Here is a 17,556-nt window from a genome sequence, read left to right as displayed (position 1 = left end):
ATGGCATCCTCCATTGTATTGGCGAGACTTGTCCTATGGTTTATCTTGGTATCTTTCACAGCTAATACTAGCTCTCCATCGATAGTGGTAGCATCTGAATCATCATCACCAGAAGCTAAGGCTCTACTCTACTGGAAAGCTATCAGCATAAATGGTGGAGCTCACTTTCCTGAATCTTGGAATGCAACTGATGCAAGTCCATGTATATGGGATGGGATAGTGTGCAACTCAGCTAGAAGAGTAATTGGGATAAACTTATCCAATTACGCCTTACATGCAGACCTCAACACTTTGAATTTCTCGTCTCTTTCGTGCTTAGTTCATATCAATCTTAGTCACAGTGGGTTATTCGGAACCATTCCAGGCCAAATTGGTATGCTCTCCAAACTCACCTATCTGGACCTGTCTTATAATTCTCTGTATGGTGAACTGCCTTCTTCACTAGCTATTCTTACTAGATTAGCTGAGCTTGACATTTCGAGTAATAACATAAGTGGTCAACTTCATGAGTCTTTATTCACCAACTGGACCAAACTATCTTCCCTAAATCTTGATTACAATCAGATCAAAGGGCAGATCCCTCCTGCTATAGGTAAGTTGAACAACCTCATCATTCTCTCCCTCTATGACAATAGTTTCAACGGCTCAATACCTCAAGAAATAGGAAACTTGAAGAGTCTCAATCGGCTGTGTGTAGGCCTAAACAGGCTGTCTGGTTCAATACCTGCAGCAATAGGGAATATGAAAAATCTGATTCTGTTGGACCTAGCCTACAACATGCTCTCCGGTTCAATACCTGAAGTAATGGGGAATATGAAAAGTCTGATTACATTGGATCTGAGTTACAACATGCTCACGGGTTCAATACTTGAAGGAGTGGGGAACATGAAAAACCTGAACGAGCTGGATCTAAGTGACAATATGCTTACTGGTCCAATACCTGCAGGAATAGAGAATATGAAAAATCTGAAACAGATGGACCTAAGCACCAACAAGCTAACTGGTTCAATACCTGCAGGAGTGGTGAATCTTAGAAATCTTGAAGAATTGGATCTAAGTAATAACATGCTTACTGGTCCAATACCTGTAGGAATGGGAAATCTTAAAAATCTGCAACAGTTGAAACTAAGCAATAATATGCTTACTGGTTCAATCCCTATGGGAATTGGAGACATGAAACAATTGACACTACTTAATCTCAGCCACAACAAGCTAAATGGCTCAATACCTGCACATATAGGGGGATTCAACTTCCATTACATGGATATGGATTTGTCCTACAATGATTTGGAGGGTCCTGTTCCGAATAAGATGGCCTCAGAAGCTCCAATAGGGGCACTCAGTAATAACAAGGGTTTATGTAGTACCTATAGTAATTATCAAGGTCTCCGCCATCTCCCACTATGTATTATTACTAAAAGCGGAGAGAAAAGGCATAAAATCAAGATCTCCACCATTATATCTCTTTCTAGCATCATACTTGTTGCGAGTGCTGTAACTATCGTTATCTGTTTCCGATTGAGGCTCCAAAAGTCGAGAAGTTTCCAAACTGAAACAAGAGAAGAAAAAACTGGAGATCTATTTTCGATATGGAATTATGATGGAGTGATTGCGTACAATGACATCATTGAAGCAACAGAAGATTTTGATATCAAATATTGTATTGGGACTGGAGGTTCTGGGAGTGTTTATGTAGCAAAACTGCCTGCTGGGCAACTTGTAGCAGTAAAGAAACTACACCGCCTAGAAGCTGAAGAGAGAGCAACTGAGAAGAGCTTCACCAATGAGATAAACGTATTAACAAGAATAAGGCATCGGAACATTGTGAAACTTTATGGGTTTTGCTGCCATCCAAGGTGTAAATTTTTAGTTTACGAATACATTGAGAGGGGAAGCTTAGCTTATGTACTTGGAAATGAAGTAGAAGCTGTGGAATTGGATTGGAGTAGACGTTTAAATGTCATCAAAGGGGTCGCTCAAGCTTTGTCCTACTTGCATCATGGCTGCTCACCACCACTAATTCATCGGGACATATCAAGCAATAATGTCTTGTTGGATTCAGAACTTGAGCCTCATGTCTCCGACTTTGGAACAGCTAGATTGCTAAATCCGGATTCATCCAATCGAACTGTAATTGTAGGCACATATGGGTATATTGCACCAGGTTAGTTACATTTTATTCTTTTTTTTTTTTTTTTCCTTCCTTATAATTTAAGAACAGTTGACGATTATTTTAGGGAAAGAAAAGATGAAGCTGAATTTGTTATTCACAGGTCATCTTTGAATCTGACTCTTCTCTTAAACTGAAAGAGTGAAGCTGAATTTGTTTTTCCTTGCAGAGCTTGCTTATACTATGGTTGTGACAGAAAAATGTGATGTTTATAGTTTCGGTGTGTTGGCATTGGAGACAATTATGGGAAAGCATCCGGGTGAACTCATCTCTTCATTATCATATGCAATTGCACAAGATACACCACTAGAGGATGTATTAGACCCACGTCTGTTGCCTCCTGCTGACCAGATTGCACAGGATTTGGCTTACTTGATGATGCTTGCACTTTCATGCTTACATCCCAATCCACAATCTCGTCCAACTATGCAGTGTGTGTCACAGGAACTACTTAGGAAACAATTGTCAGAACCTTTTCACAAGATTTCAGTGTGGCAATCAAGAAGCCTCAAAATACAGATCCATGAAATATGAAGAAAGTCGATCTTGTATTGTTTACTTGTTTTCCAATTTACATTGTATTTAAAGCATTTGGGTTTTAGTCTGTTTCCTAAACTAAATCTTCGTGTGCATGTTCTTATTGCTTGGATACATGAGAAGTCCTTGTTCTTCAAAATTTGAGTGTCTTTTTTTATTTTTAGTGCAACCAATATGGTACTCAATTTTTCTCGCAGCCACTTGTTTAATTCCTTACTTTCTTTTCTATGTTTTTTTTTTTTTTTTTTGGGTGGGGGGTGGGAAGGGGTATCCCATTGATTTTGTTCAATGACTTAAAAATGTGAACTTTATATGGAAGATTCAGATAATCTTTTGACTGCAAATCTTGCTTGCTTCATCAATGATCTCAAGGGAAATACAGATCAGGAATCCAGAACTTGAGGCATTCAAAACTATGCAGTATTTTGTTAACATATCATGATTAAGAACAAAAATAAGGTAAATTTTTAGTCCAATATATACAATAGTATTAAAATTTTCACCATCACCATTGTTGGATTGTTAAAGAAAGGGGTGGGGGGGAGAGTGAACCTTGACATATCAGGCTATCCTAGACAGCTTTCCACATCCCAAAACCTGCCCTCTGTTTGTGACCAGTTCCAGGATAGGAAGAAGACAAGATCAGATTCCAGAATCCAACAGCCTGTGGTTCCAGTTTTTGGTTCTATTGCAGATTCCAGATTCCAGTTTCCTGGTCACTTCAGGAGTCTGGTGTTCAGTTCAATTGTGGGATCTTTATTATCTGTTTTAGTTTCCCTTATTTAATTGTATTGCTTGTCATTAGTCAGGCTGGATTAGGCTTATTTATTTTCCAGTCCTGTTGGGTTGTTTATCATTTAATTAGTCATATTAAAACTCTCCCAAAGCTAGGGAATGGAAGAGTTGAAGAGTCATTCTTGTTTTTGTTTTATTTTTTACTTTTCAGTTCTGGATCGGCTTTAGGCTTTCATAAGCCAACCATGATTTAGGATTTACCAATTATTATATATGCATGTAAGGCCTCCAGGCCATCCTATCGATTTTGAAATTATAGTTCAAACTTTTCTGAAACAAGCTGTTGTGGATTCAGTGTGTACCTGGTGGATTCTGTCCAAGGCTTAGGTGGACTCCTAGCTGGTTAGCCTTCTATCTTACAATCTATGCTTCCATCAGAGATTCCTGTAATTTCTAAACTACTCAAAACCCTGTGGCTATTCTGTTCTTTTGTTAACTTCAGATTTCTACTACTGTTGATTAGTTCTACTTTATTCTATTGCCTTGCATTCAGATAGCATCATTAACTTCTAATTTAGTTCTATCTGAGTTTCTGTTCTGGATCTCTGAACCTTCAAGTTGATTAGTACAATTCTGAATCTGTTAACAGTATACTTATAGTAGTAAGACACTCCTGAAAGTCACCATTATGTTGTTAGAATCACACCAGATTCTGTAGGCCAGTTCTGGCAGCATTACAGACCCTTCGGCTGCAACCTTAGAAGATTTTTATTTGTTTGACTGAATTATCAGAAACTTTTCTTATTCTGCTTTGTATTCCTAATCCTGTGATCCTTTTAATCTAGTCTTATGTTATAATTAATTCTGTGATTAGAACTCATTATTCTGGTATCAGAGTTATGGCAAACAGTGAAAACTGGAACCATGATATGGGCAGTATACATAATTGATAATTGATAATTTTATTAATTAGATGGCTGAGCAGTAGGACAACTGTCTGAACAGCAAAGGGGAGAGAGTCTTCTAATCCCCCAGACTGATCATCCTGATATTCCTAGAGATGGTGGACTGCCTTCTGCTTTCTCATTCTACTATAAATAGCAACTCGAGGGTGTCAGGAAGGGCTGCTTACAAACCACCCACACAGCAGGTTTCTCTAGAAGATTCCATTTGAATTATAGCAGAAGCAGGAAAATACACCAGAAGGTGGATGATTCACAAACGTCAAGCTAGAAGTTAAGGAATACAATGAGAAACTACATAAGTTTTCTATGACTGGATTGTCTCCCTTGACGAATATATTGACTGGTATGATCTGTCCAAAGGGAGAACTGAAACTTGCACGAGCTAAACTGGTTAGTCATGCCAAGAATGGTGGAGAATATATGAGCAGCGGCTATGCATTTGTTATACTGAACCTACTAAATGGGAGGAGATGAAAGAACCGAAAATCAAGTTCCTTTCTGAAACATTCAAGGCCAAGCTGTACAACAAATTCAACACACTCCAGCAAGGTTGTTTATCAGTGGCTGATTATATGGAGCAGTTTGATGCACTTAGTGCTCGGACTGGACTTCATGAAGATTAGCTACAATTTAATCTCACGCTTCAAATCAGAACTGAACCCTGGCATTAAAAGGAACTCAATGTGCACAACCAATCTGGCTTGCAGGGTTGCCTTCAGAAGATACTACAAGCATAGGAGAATTTAAAAATTCTCCTCTAAGAGGTTTGATTTTCAAACTGGGGAGTACCAGATAGCACCCATAGCTGGTAATTCTAAAGGAAGACCCTTAATCACCAACAAAGACAAGGGCAAAGCACCTTTGGACAATAACAATGACATTGAGTGCTAATACTGCCACAAGGTCCCATACAACTAGGTTTTGTCACAACAAGAGGAAGACCAATGCAGCCACTAGTACTGTTGAATATGATTACACTACTAAAGAGCATGATGCCTACCCGCCGGAGGAAGAAAGACAGTTTGATGATGATGATGATGATTATGAGGAGGAGGAGGAGGAGGAGGAGGAGGAGGAGGAATAGGAAGCATATTGGGCCCATGTTGTAAGTAGAATCCTATTGGTTGAAATCAAAGGGGAAGATTGGGGAAGACATTGTATCTTCCATATACAAATGAATAGTGGCCTTAAAACCGCTGAGGCAATTGTAGACAGCAGGATTTTTGTGAACATGGTATCTCAAGCCATCATTGATTAAGATATCTACAGAAAAGAATCCCAACCTTACAAGGTTTCCCTCTTAAATGGTAACACATTAGAAGTCAATCAAAAATGTTTAGTATCCATTGAAACTCCAGGGATATGAGGAGGAAGTATGGGGTGACATGAAGAAGCTGACTGATGTCCTACTGGGCTGACCATGGATAAATGATAATTAAGTACTAGTTGATGGCATAAGGAATCAATGTATATTCAAGTTCAAGGGGAAATCAATCATATTTATTCAGTAGTATTCCAGCAAAGAGGGCAAGAAGAAGGGGTTAAAAGCTAACCAGAAGCAGGGAGCACTTCCACAGAAGCAGTTTATAGAAACCAGCAAGGATTAATGACTCACATCGACTATTGCTATAAGGAAAGTGATCCTCAACCAGAAAGTTAATAAAGATCTGATTTATGATTTTCCTGACTTGGTACATGATGACCTGACAAGTTGTCACCTATGAGACTTATCCAGCATTCAATTGATCTAGTTCAAGGATTGGTGCTACCAACTGTTTAAAAACTAGCTTTCGACTCAACGAATTGCCTGAGTCAAGTAAAAAAATAGCAAAACCTGGTCAAAAGTCATGCAGATTCATCCAGTATTAAAAATGACCAGACTCAGTCCAAGGTCGTCTGAGTCACTAGAGACTACGTGTTTTGACCCAAATCACATGAAACTCACTGAGTTTGGTCTTCTTTGGAAATTCATTCTCTCTCTCTCTCTCTCTCTCTCTCTCTCTGGCTCTCTCAATGAGGCCTTAGTTGCAAGATTCAGCACCAGTTGCACCGCCATCACTGCAATGATCTGTATAGTTGAACCGCCATCGCCAGAAAATAATCTATATAACCGGCATTCAATCATTAACCCCAATCATTTTGAGTCACAGCCTTCAAGATCAACAAGCATTCATTTCCTTTCCTCTTTCTCCTTTACTTCCCTCTTTCCCCTTCTCCTTTTGGTCTTTCAGCTATCACATGATTTGGGCAACCCCACCCCTTCAAATAATCCTCCCCCCCAATCTTGATATCACTCATTCTAAATAAAAGATGTATCTTAACTGATCAAATTTTGTGACGCAATTTCAACTGACTCAACAAATCTGTCACCACCCATAAACCACCAGAAGAAGCAACTCTGGCCTAAGACAAGTGTTCTTTCTGTTCAATTCCAACTTCTTTTCCAGTCACCAATTCTGCCACTCCGACTCCATCAGCTTTTAGCCAAAGGTGTCTCTCTGTCTAGGCTCAGAAAAATGGTTTCTTCTGTATAATTCGAAGAAAATAATTCATCTTTCAATTATTTGAATAAAGATTAGAGAGGGTGCCTCTGATGTTGCAGGCTTTGCAATCGGTTTGAAGAGGAAAGGTCGTAGAAAACGTTGTGCTTCTATAGGACTTATTCAACTGCTTAAGTCCCTTTTTCCTTTACTGGTTTGAACAATCATGAACAAGTGTTCAATTTGAAACGGTGTTCTCAAAAACCTTATATGTATTTGATTACAATTCCAATTCACTTTTGTTTTTTATTTCATTCATTCTACTACACCCCTAGGATTTTAAACTTGGAACCAGGGATCCAATTCTGATCCTGGATTCAGTTTAAAAAACCCTAGAATCTGCTCCTCAGATCTGAAACCCAACGATCTGATATAAAAAAAATTGGCCCCTGTGGGAACGGCCAGAGAATCGGGGTCGATCATGGATTTATAAAAAAGTTGGTACACCTGACTAACATGTGACATGCAAATCGGAGTTTATAGATGGTGGCAGAAGCTCTTAATCCGGATTTGGAGAATTGGAGACGAGCCAAATCCCTTAATCCTGTGCTCAACTGCAATGTCTTTTCATCCCTCTCCTCTTCTTCAAGTGGCATGTTGTATTGTTTGAATTCGGCTTTAAACAATTCCGTTTTTGCATCCTGGAAATAAACAGAATCAACCTAAAAAAAAAAAAAAAATCCTTTTGTTGTTGTTGTTGTTGTTCCTGTTTCCATAGAATGATGTAGAAAGATATTTCCATTAGATGTAATGATTCTCCCAGGGTTCTGAATTATAATTTGGAAATCTATCAAGAGAGGTGTATCTTTATGTTTTTTAGCTAATGATGGGTATCCAGGCCTTTTGCCTGACTACTCCACAGGTCCATTCCGACCCTACAATTATATGGATCGGCACCGAAAGCAAAAACACTAAACACCTTAGTGTGAATGCCCTCAAGGAGGTAACAGGAGTTAAACTCAGAACCACATGCTTTTTAGAAGCGAAGGTCCCTTACAACTTGGCTACCCCTTGGGGTTCAAGGGAGGTGTCTTGGTGCCACTTACCATCCATGAAAAGCAACCACTCATACAAACTTCATGATTTTTCTGTGGAAAACCAAAATCTTCCAAATAGAACTTATCCTTCATTTTCCTTAATACGTTTTATTCTTCTATGTAAACTTTACATAATATCAAAATAAAGGAGTTTTGTTCAAAACATAAAAAAAAATAACGAAGTGGGACAAAATGGCGAATCACTGATACCCAATCCCAGTACCCCGGTGTGAAACCTTGTTGGGAAGGGTAGGCAGTGGAGGATCACTGGACTTGACTGGGGTTATCATAGAGATCCCTCCCACTACTAGCCCAGGTTTCAATATAAGGTGTATATTGGTGTTAAATAACTAACCAACAAGCACCAAAAAGGCAAAAACAAAGTAAGGAATATTGCCCTGAAAAATGTTATCATCAAGCAGTTCGGGTAAAGCTGTTTTACAAATTATTACATTTATTGTCAAAGAACATGAAATATCTTGGAGAGAACCTCTTTCAATGTTGTTGCACTCGGACCAACATAATCTTGTTATGTGGCTCTAAACGTATGCACTCTACCATAAATACAGGTCAAGTACATGGTCCCCTCCACAAATGCACGCACACACAAACAATTCTGCATCAGTATGAGGAATTTCTATCGAAAGATACGGATATGGAGCTTAAATTATATAAACAGTAACAAGTATTTACATCATTCCAGGATGGTCTCCATTATTGTCACAACCAGCAACTGTTTGCCATGGACAAGAACTTTTTCACTCACCAAACTTTACAGTTGGAATCGTGTAGCAGCATTATTTTACAATTGCCATACTACTGGAAGTATGAGCCATTTGAGGAAGATTGGCTTCTTGAACCCCCCCCATTAACAAGCTTTTCATTTCATTTCTACAATTAGGTACATGTGATCACATAAGAGTATTCTGATCCTCAACAGTCATGTATCAGGCATTGCCGAATCAAATCCAACCCCTTTGCTCTCATCAGGATTAACAAACTGAGCAGGAAGTAGTCACTACTGGAAAATCTTGGCCTCAATTCATATTATTGTCCTAAGCAGATTGCAATGTCACCGGTCCAGCTGCTGCTTGCTCGAACTCTGCACAGGCCTCTGGTGTGTCTTCTTCACTAGGTGGAACAAGCTGCCAGAAGAGAGGCAAATATTTTTCCCAATCCTTCAGAATGGCAGAGCCTTTGTTGCTCCTAGTTTTTTCCTTCAGAAGCAGAATCAAGATTAATGTCAACATGACGACAGTAAAATGAAACAAAGTCGATGCATGCCAACCTGTTAGATCATAAATATACTTACAACATGGGCTTCTATGAGGTTCTTCAGCTGCATCTGCCCTACAGGTGCAGTTACTCTCTGAATTTTCACAATCTCCTTATTTACCTAAGGGTGAAAAACAAATACAGCTCAAATGATAAGCAAATGCAGAAAAACAGAAAGCTTCTACACACAACAAGGCTAGAAGAAAGCTAAGTAATAAAATGACTATATCCCTAGCCCATGGCAGTTACGTTTGATCCCCTCTATTGTTTGCTGTCCATGCAATATAGTGAGACAGGCAAATAATACTAGAACCAGAAAGGCCAGAAATAGTCTCAGTGAGGGAGTTCATGGTGTTCACTAGGGCAATATAACAAGTAACAAACCTCGATGGTAAATATAAGACAAAAATGATCAAATATCCTCTGATCTGGAAGTTCTATAAATTTTTATAGACACATACCTTGGGGATGAGGGTATCATCCTCATCAAGAATGTATGCCAAACCCCCTGTCATTCCAGCAGATACATTTCTTCCCACTCTGTCAAAAGAAAACATGGTTATGGTGCTCTACACATCTAGTGCATGCTGTCAAGTATGGTTGACTACGATGAAAGAAGGTGAAGAATTACTCACTTTCCTAGTACAACCACACAACCTCCAGTCATGTACTCACAACAATGGTCTCCAGTTCCCTCTACCACTGCTTCAGCAAGTGAGTTCCTCACAGCAAAACGTTCCCCAGCTTTTCCTCTGACAAAAACTTGACCACCAGTTGCCCCATAGAGACAGGTGTTCCCGACTATAGTTGCATCTTCTGGACAGAACCCAGTATCATCAACAGGAGTTACGACCAACTCACCTCCAGCCATACCCTAAGATGAAATTACTTGGTAGTGTTAAAGAGGTTAAATAAATGATTTGGGAAGGAATACACTCAGAAAATATTCCATCAATACCTTTCCAACATAGTCGTTGGCCTCTCCAACAAGTAGAATGTTCATCCCAGGAGTCAAGAAACATGCAAATGATTGCCCAGCACTTCCTGTAAATCTGGAAACATGCCATAAACAACAAGTATTCCCCTTAATTTAATTCAGCTTGGAATTCAATAAAAGGAAAAAGATAAATTATTCCCTTGGAAACTTGTACAGTTGGAAAGCCACACTTACGTTATGTTGAGCTGCCCTGCAAAACCTGCGTCCCCATGCTTCTTTGCAACCACACCAGCTATACGGCCACAAACAGCACGATCGACATTGTAGATTTTTATGGTTTTGTTGACCACTTTTTCATACTCAATTGCATCACGTATCTGTATGAGAATTGTGTCAAAGAGAGCATCCCATATTGAAGATTCTACAAATAAAGCATCATAAACGCACATATAGTGTTAGAGACGATTTGGAAAGCCATCTTCTTGGATGTTAGCTCCAAGCTCAGATGTCCACCCCTCCCCCCCCCAGTAGTGTTAAGAGATTCCCCAAGGAACAAGCTCATTGTTGTCTCCTGGATCTCCCCCCCGGATGGTTGTTTCTGGCCTCCCATCGGCTCCCTTCTTTCTTTCTTTTCCCTTCTGGGGCTATTTATTATTCTGTTTTTTAATATATATTGATTCATCAAAAAATAAAATAAAATAAAATAAAACAGCATATATTATTCTGAGTGTTAGCAATTCTACTGACAGCTTCGTTGATGGTAAAACGATTAAGACTAAACTTTCCAATTTGAGGATAATAATTCAAACTAAACAAGATGTAGCATGATATAATATCCCAATCTTGTAAATTTGATTTCAGAGGCCATCTCGGTTCAATGACAAAAATGAAATTTGCAACTATATCAGCCATGTTGTTCAGATATATTGGCCAAACTTTATGTTGATTTTCTGAAACTATAAGTCAGCAGATGTATATACAATATAGTTTTTATGAAGAAAGGCATTAATGAATTCAAAAATAGGAGAATGCAATAAAGAATCTCATAGATGGCAGTATTCCTGTAATGAATAAAATGAAAGGTGCATCGAACAAGGGGCTCATCAGATTCTTCTTTTTCAAACAAAACATAAGACTGGATTATGGCAGAAAAGTATGGTGCAAAGAACAAAGGATATGGAGTATGAGGGAAGCCCAACATTTAATGTGGTTAAGAGGTAAAATCACTCACACCATCTTATTTATATGATTGATATTGCAACAAGTGTGTTGGGTTTCCTCATGAAAGTCAAGGAGGCAAAACCCAAGTTTCATCCTCTTCATCTATTGCATCTATGAAGAGAGAGAGAGAGAGGTGAAATTCAAGAGGCACAATTGTCAACAATGATGGCACCACAACCCATATGTGATTTGTTTCCTTTTCAACGAATGTGGCTGAAGAGAGAGGTAGTGGTGAAGCCACGGAATGGCATACATGGTTATGTGTGCCATATGTGGCACAGCTCGGATATCTCGGTCTTCATAGTTTCTCTATATAAAGGGAGAGGGAGGAATGACAGGGCATTGGAGAGTGCAATATCCTTTTGTCATGGTGCCACAAGCGTGAGTGGAGAGAACCATAGAGAGGGTGCTCTGTGAGAGGAGCACAAAGAGTGCTGTGCGGCACTCGGTAGCGGCATGATTGTGTTCTTTCTGTCAAGAGAAGGAAAGGTACTATAGTTCTTCCCGTGTTTGTCACGTTAGTATTGAGGTGAGTACTGTGCTCTTCTGAATCCACCTTGTAAGGTAAGAATTATCTTGCTTTCTAAAAATGATTTTCTCTTAAGCTATGTTTGGTTGTCAAAAAAATGAATTTGAGAGAGAGAGAGAGAGAGAGAGAGAGAGAGAGAGAGACATTAATTAATCATTGCATCACCATGACTTTTTTTCATCATGATGAAATGGTTGATTTATGTATGTCTCTCTCTCTCTCCTCAAATTCCATTTTTTTCTTTTCTTTTATATTCATTTCGTGACAACCAAACATAGCCTTAATGATTGTTAGCCTTTAGTACTGTCTAGAAAGTTGTTATTCAAGAGGGGTATTTCACTTGATGTTTGTAACCCTCTATCCTTTAGAGAAGATTTGTAATCTCATTATTGATTATAGTGGAAGGTTTTACTTGGACTACGTCTTGTGGCTTTTTCCCTTTCACCTTGGAAAAGTTTTCCATGTTAAAAATTGGTTTGTACTTTTGTGGTTGGCTTCATTTGATCTACGTTATTAGCAGTTGAGAATCAAAGATTAGGTAATGATTTTACTTGTCAGTAATGACAGAGGTCTTTCTTATTTATAAGAATACAATAAATCAAACAAGGAAAGTAGGTAATGCTGACTAAGCATCCCTATCACAATACTTACTACGGTAATTAGTAAATAATAAAACTTAACCAAGGTAAAAATAAAACTAACTACAGTCATCTCGACACTCACCCTTAAGTTGGTGCACATATATCATACATACCCAACTTGGAGACGAGAGGATGAAATGCCTTACAGTGAACAACCTTGGTAAACACATCACCTAACTGATTTGCAGAACTAACAAGGGAATGCAGACAGTCCCTTGGTCAAGCTTCTTTTTGGAGATGAAGTGTCTATCAATCTCAATATGTTTGGTCCTATCATGCTGAACAGGGTTGTGGGCGATGCTGATGGCTGCCTTGTTATCACAATATAGACGCATAGGACCTTCTACATTAACTTGGAGATCACTCAGTAGGCTCTTAAGCCAGACCAACTCAGAAATCCCTTAGGCCATTGCGCGATAATCGGCTTTAGCACTAGACCGAGATACCACGAATTGTTTCTTACTACGCCAAGTAATAAGGTTCCCCTCTGAGGAAAGTACAATACCCAAAGGTGGATCATCGATCATCAACAGATCCAGCCCAGTCAGCATCAGTAAAGGTCTCAATCTTCAAGTGCTCCTAATTAGAATACAAAATGCCCTTTCTAAGAGCGGATTCAAGTACCGTAGGATCCAGTACACAACATCAAGGTGAGGTGTCATAAGATCATGAAGAAAACGGCTAACAATACCCACAAGGCCACAACATAAGCAATATCAGGCCAGGTGTGGGACAAGTAGATCAAACGGTCAACAAGTCTCTAGTATTGCTCTTTATCAACAGAGTCACCCATTGCACTGCTCAACTGATGATTGACCTCCATAGGGGCATCTGCAGGTTTGCACCCAAGCATACCTATCTCACTAAGGGGATCCAAAACATACTTCCTTTGGGAAATGAAGATACCTCTGTTAGATCTAGCCACTTCAATCCCAAGGAAACACCGAAGGGGTCCTAGGTCCTTAGTCTCAAACTCTAATACTAGTAAGGCCTTAAGGTTAAAGATCTCCTCATCATTGTTACTAGTAATCACAATATCATTAACATAGACAATCAGTGCAGTGACTTGGTTACCTTTCGCCTTTGTGAACAAGGTGTGATTAGCTTGACTCTGTCTATATCCAAAGCTTATCATAGCTTTCATGAATCGGCCAAACCATGCTTTAGGAGACTGCTTGAGGCTGTATAACAACTTTTTCAACTTGCAGACACGTCCGGCACTGGAAGGAGTGGTAAAGCCAGAGGGAACATCAATTTAAATTTCCTCTTCAAGATCTCCATTCAAGAATGCAATCTTGACATCCAATTGTTGTAGATTCCATCCCAGATTTGCAGCAATAGATAACAATGCCCTGATAGAGTTCATCTTTGCAACTGGGGGCAAAGGTTTCCTGGTAATCAATCCCATATGTTTGGGCAAAGCCCTTAGCCACCAAGCGTGCCTTGTACCGCTCAAATGTCCCATCAGTGTTTTACTTGACTATATACACCCACTTGCACCCAACTAATTTCTTTCCCTGAAGAGGAAGAACAAATTCCTAAATACCATTTTTATCTAATGCCAGCATTTCCTCAACCATTGCAGCCTTCCACTTTGGATCATTTATGGGCTCCTTCCAACCTTGTGGAATAGAAACAGAAGACAACGAAGAAACAAAGGCCCTATAGGAAGGAGATAAAGATGCATACGAAACAAAATTGGAGATGGGATGCTTGGTATAGGAATGAACTCCTTTTCTAACAGCGATAGGAAGATCGTCCACTGTAAGAGCAAAGTTATAATATCAAGTATGAGATGATGGGGACATCAAGGTATACAGACGTAAGAAGAAGAAGAAATGGCTGGAAGAATAGAAAGAAGAAGAAGAAAGAAGAAGAAAAAGGAGGCTCGATCTAGCCTTTCCAGTGGTGGATTGAGTCCCTCTCTCTTTGTAGATTTCAGCAAATCTTATGGGCCCTATTAGTTGTTAGTTTAGTAGTTTATTTTTAGAATATTCTTTTCCCTGTTAGTCTTTTAATTAATTAGGAAACTACTTTATTAGTTGTTAGTTTTTAAGAAGTCTTTATTTACTTTCCAATTAGCTCTTTTTATTTTAGTAACTAAGTTTATTATTTATGTAACGACCTAGGCCACGATGGGGATAATGAATGAACAATATTTTCTGAATGCAAAAGGCTGTCGTCCTCCTCTTTCTCATGATCTCCTCTCACTCTCGGCTTCTCTCTTTTCTCTTTTCTCGCCTTTCTCTCTCTTTCTCCTCATCCCTCTCTTTCTTTCACTTCCCCGTTTTATCGATTACTGTTCTAGTTTGCTGCGGTTACTGAGTATTACAGAATGGAGATCAACTCAGCTGCCAATATCCATCGGAATGCTGCTGAACAATTAATCACCAAACTGGAATTTTTCCTTCATTAAATAAGGTGGACTGCACTCTTATCTTGGAAGACCTCGAGTTCTTCTTTACTCTTCTGACTTAGACAGCAGGTAAGTAATTAAACTAAACCCCCCCACCTCCATTAATCCACTATGATATGTTGTAGGCTTGCAGCCCATTATCATTGAAGCCAGCCCCCTTCGTTTATGCCTATTTTACCTACTGTTTTAAGTCTTTTCTTTACTGTTATATCTCCAAAACCCTTGCTGATTTTCTATTTTAGTTGGCTGTTAGAGGACATTGATCTTTTGCATATCTTATTTGGCGTCTAGATTGATTTGTGCCGAACCTAACATTCGCATGACGTTTGTTCCCTTCCCCATGTCCCCACTTGAAGCTTAAGTAAGTTTTTATGTGTTTTTCCACTTAGATTGATATTGTTCCTGGCTAAATGTTGATTTGTCTTTATTTATTACATGTTGAATCTTGTTTTGCTGAGCATATCTAAATCCCAACCTAATCCTAAGACCCCCCTTAAGTTTGTCTTACCCTAATTGAGTCACTTTTGTAGGGACCTTAGTTGTCTAGGAAATCCCCTACATCATCTTGGTATCAGAGCGTGGTTTTGTCTGGGTTTAGGGTAATTAGGTACTGCTGTCCATTGTTTACATGTCTTACCTTTTGAGGTCTAGTCTCCGTCACAATCTGTCCATAGTCGAGTCTGAGTTAAGAAAGCGTTACCATAGGTTAGAGGACACCCTTTTCTTCCTTAGATTGGCGGGACCAAATAGCATTGGACGCTATTCCCACCAAAAGCACACACTTGAGAGGGAGATTTCTAACCTCAAGATTGAGAGGGCTAACTACCTATCTCAATTGGAGATTCTGAGTAGACCTTGAGTCTTTGGTAGCAATAGCACCTTGGCTGCCCATCTCCTTATGTCCACTCGCAGTGGTAGAGCACACCAGGATATGTCTGACCTCCCTAGCACCTCCACCCAACTTGAGCAGTTGGCTGAATTCATGAAAGCCATCCAAGCTACCCTCCAAGCTAGCCAAGCTGTATAGGAGACACAGGCTGCCCATCTCTAGACCCTTACCAATAAGTTGGCTGCCCTCGAGACAAGTGCCCAAAACCCTAATGGAGGGCAAGGCCGTAACACTACTGGCATTGAACCTAGGGATAGAGGCCTTAACCTTGAGGAAGTGAACGAGAATAACCAAACTGATGGTTATGACCAGATAGGGGAAAACTTCTAAGGCCTAGGGCGTGGTAGAGGTTGGGGTAGGGGTCGAGGACCACCGCCAAGACACCTTACCCAATATGGAGATGATGAGGGTTATAAGTATCATGATAGGGGCTTTGATGTCAGACGGATGATTAAGGTAGATGCCCCTACCTATGATGCTCAGATTGATGCTAGGATCCTTCTGGATTGGATCAGGCAGATGGATAGGTACTTCGATTTCTACGATATGCTAGAAGAAGATCGCTACTAATTTGCTAAGTTTAAGCTTACTGGAGCTGCCCAGGACTTCTGGACAGACCTAGAGTACCAGGAGGATCACCTAGGACTTGAGCCAATCACCACCTGGGTAGAAATGCAAGAGAAGCTCAAAAGGAAATTTTTGCCATCACTTATAGGCTCTAGTTGTTGAATGAAATGAATACCCTGAAGCAAGGAAAGTTGACTGTGACCGAATACATGAGCAAGTTCAATGAATTAAAAATTAGAAGCCATATTCGGGAGGATGTTGAGCAGACACTATCTAGATTCTTTGCCGGGCTCAACTCCAAAATTCATTCTCGTATGGCACCCCACCTGGTGCGAGACGTTCCAAAGGCCTTCAGGATAGCCCTTGAGGCGGAATCCTCCATGAGAACTTATTCTCAGAGGAAGAGCTTCCAAGCTGGAGAGTCCTAATTTAGAAAACCACCCCAAGGCTCAACTGGATTCTCAAAACCCCCTGCTGCACCACAACGTCAATTTGACAACAAGGGTAAAGGAATTTTGGGAGAAGCACCCAAGAGTAGTGGGCAACAATAGTGCTTCAAGTGTCGTGGGTTTGGTCACTTCTCCAGAGAGTGTCCCAATAGGAATCTTTATGTAGGAGCACAGACCCCTGAAGGTGACAAAGCGGGTTTTCAGGACTATGAGTATGAGGACCATAGACTAGATGAGACCATATCTGATGAGGACACCGAGAAGGCCGGTGACCTCAAACTCGACATTGTGCGTTGCATGGTCTCACAACCTAAAGGTAGCGATGATTGGCGACGAACTAATATTTTCATCACTTACACATGTCATCAGGGCAAGAATTGCCGCGTCGCCATAGACAACGGGAGTTGCATGAATGTGGTCGCCAAGAGCGCTGTTGCTCGAATGGGCCTCAAACCTGAACCCCACCCTAAGCCTTACAGGATTGCATGGGTTGATCAGTCCACCATTCCCGTTAATCTGAGATGTTTAGTTCCCCTACACTTTGCAGGATATGAGGATCGAGTGTGGTGTGATGTCCTAGAGACGGATGTTGCCCACATCATTCTAGGTAGACCCTGGTTATATGACCAGGATGTCACCAATTACGGG

The 17,556-nt window shown here is 40.0% G+C and overlaps 2 protein-coding genes across 2 annotated transcripts; one reads left to right on the top strand and one right to left on the bottom strand.

The window, feature by feature from the left end:
* Nucleotides 1-2,704, top strand: LOC122093029 (probable leucine-rich repeat receptor-like protein kinase At1g35710). The gene is made up of 2 exons (XM_042663297.1): nucleotides 1-2,164; nucleotides 2,340-2,704. The coding sequence occupies exons 1-2, from the start codon at nucleotides 1-3 to the stop codon at nucleotides 2,702-2,704; spliced, it is 2,529 nt and encodes an 842-aa protein (XP_042519231.1).
* Nucleotides 2,705-8,618: 5,914 nt separating this feature from the next.
* On the bottom strand, nucleotides 8,619-10,660 carry LOC122093253 (ferredoxin-dependent glutamate synthase, chloroplastic-like). The gene is made up of 6 exons (XM_042663539.1): nucleotides 10,431-10,660; nucleotides 10,218-10,311; nucleotides 9,895-10,133; nucleotides 9,721-9,799; nucleotides 9,297-9,380; nucleotides 8,619-9,201 (listed from the first exon to the last, which is right to left on the bottom strand). Exons 1-6 carry the CDS (start codon nucleotides 10,643-10,645, stop codon nucleotides 9,040-9,042), a joined length of 873 nt encoding a protein of 290 aa, XP_042519473.1. The 5' UTR covers nucleotides 10,646-10,660; the 3' UTR covers nucleotides 8,619-9,039.
* Nucleotides 10,661-17,556: the final 6,896 nt, after the last annotated feature.

The sequence above is a fragment of the Macadamia integrifolia genome, chromosome 11 (assembly GCF_013358625.1).
Source record: "Macadamia integrifolia cultivar HAES 741 chromosome 11, SCU_Mint_v3, whole genome shotgun sequence".
NCBI classification, from domain to species: Eukaryota; Viridiplantae; Streptophyta; class Magnoliopsida; order Proteales; family Proteaceae; genus Macadamia; species Macadamia integrifolia.
The sequence above is the reverse complement of the archived record's forward strand: the minus strand, read 5'-3'. Positions and strand labels throughout refer to the sequence as shown.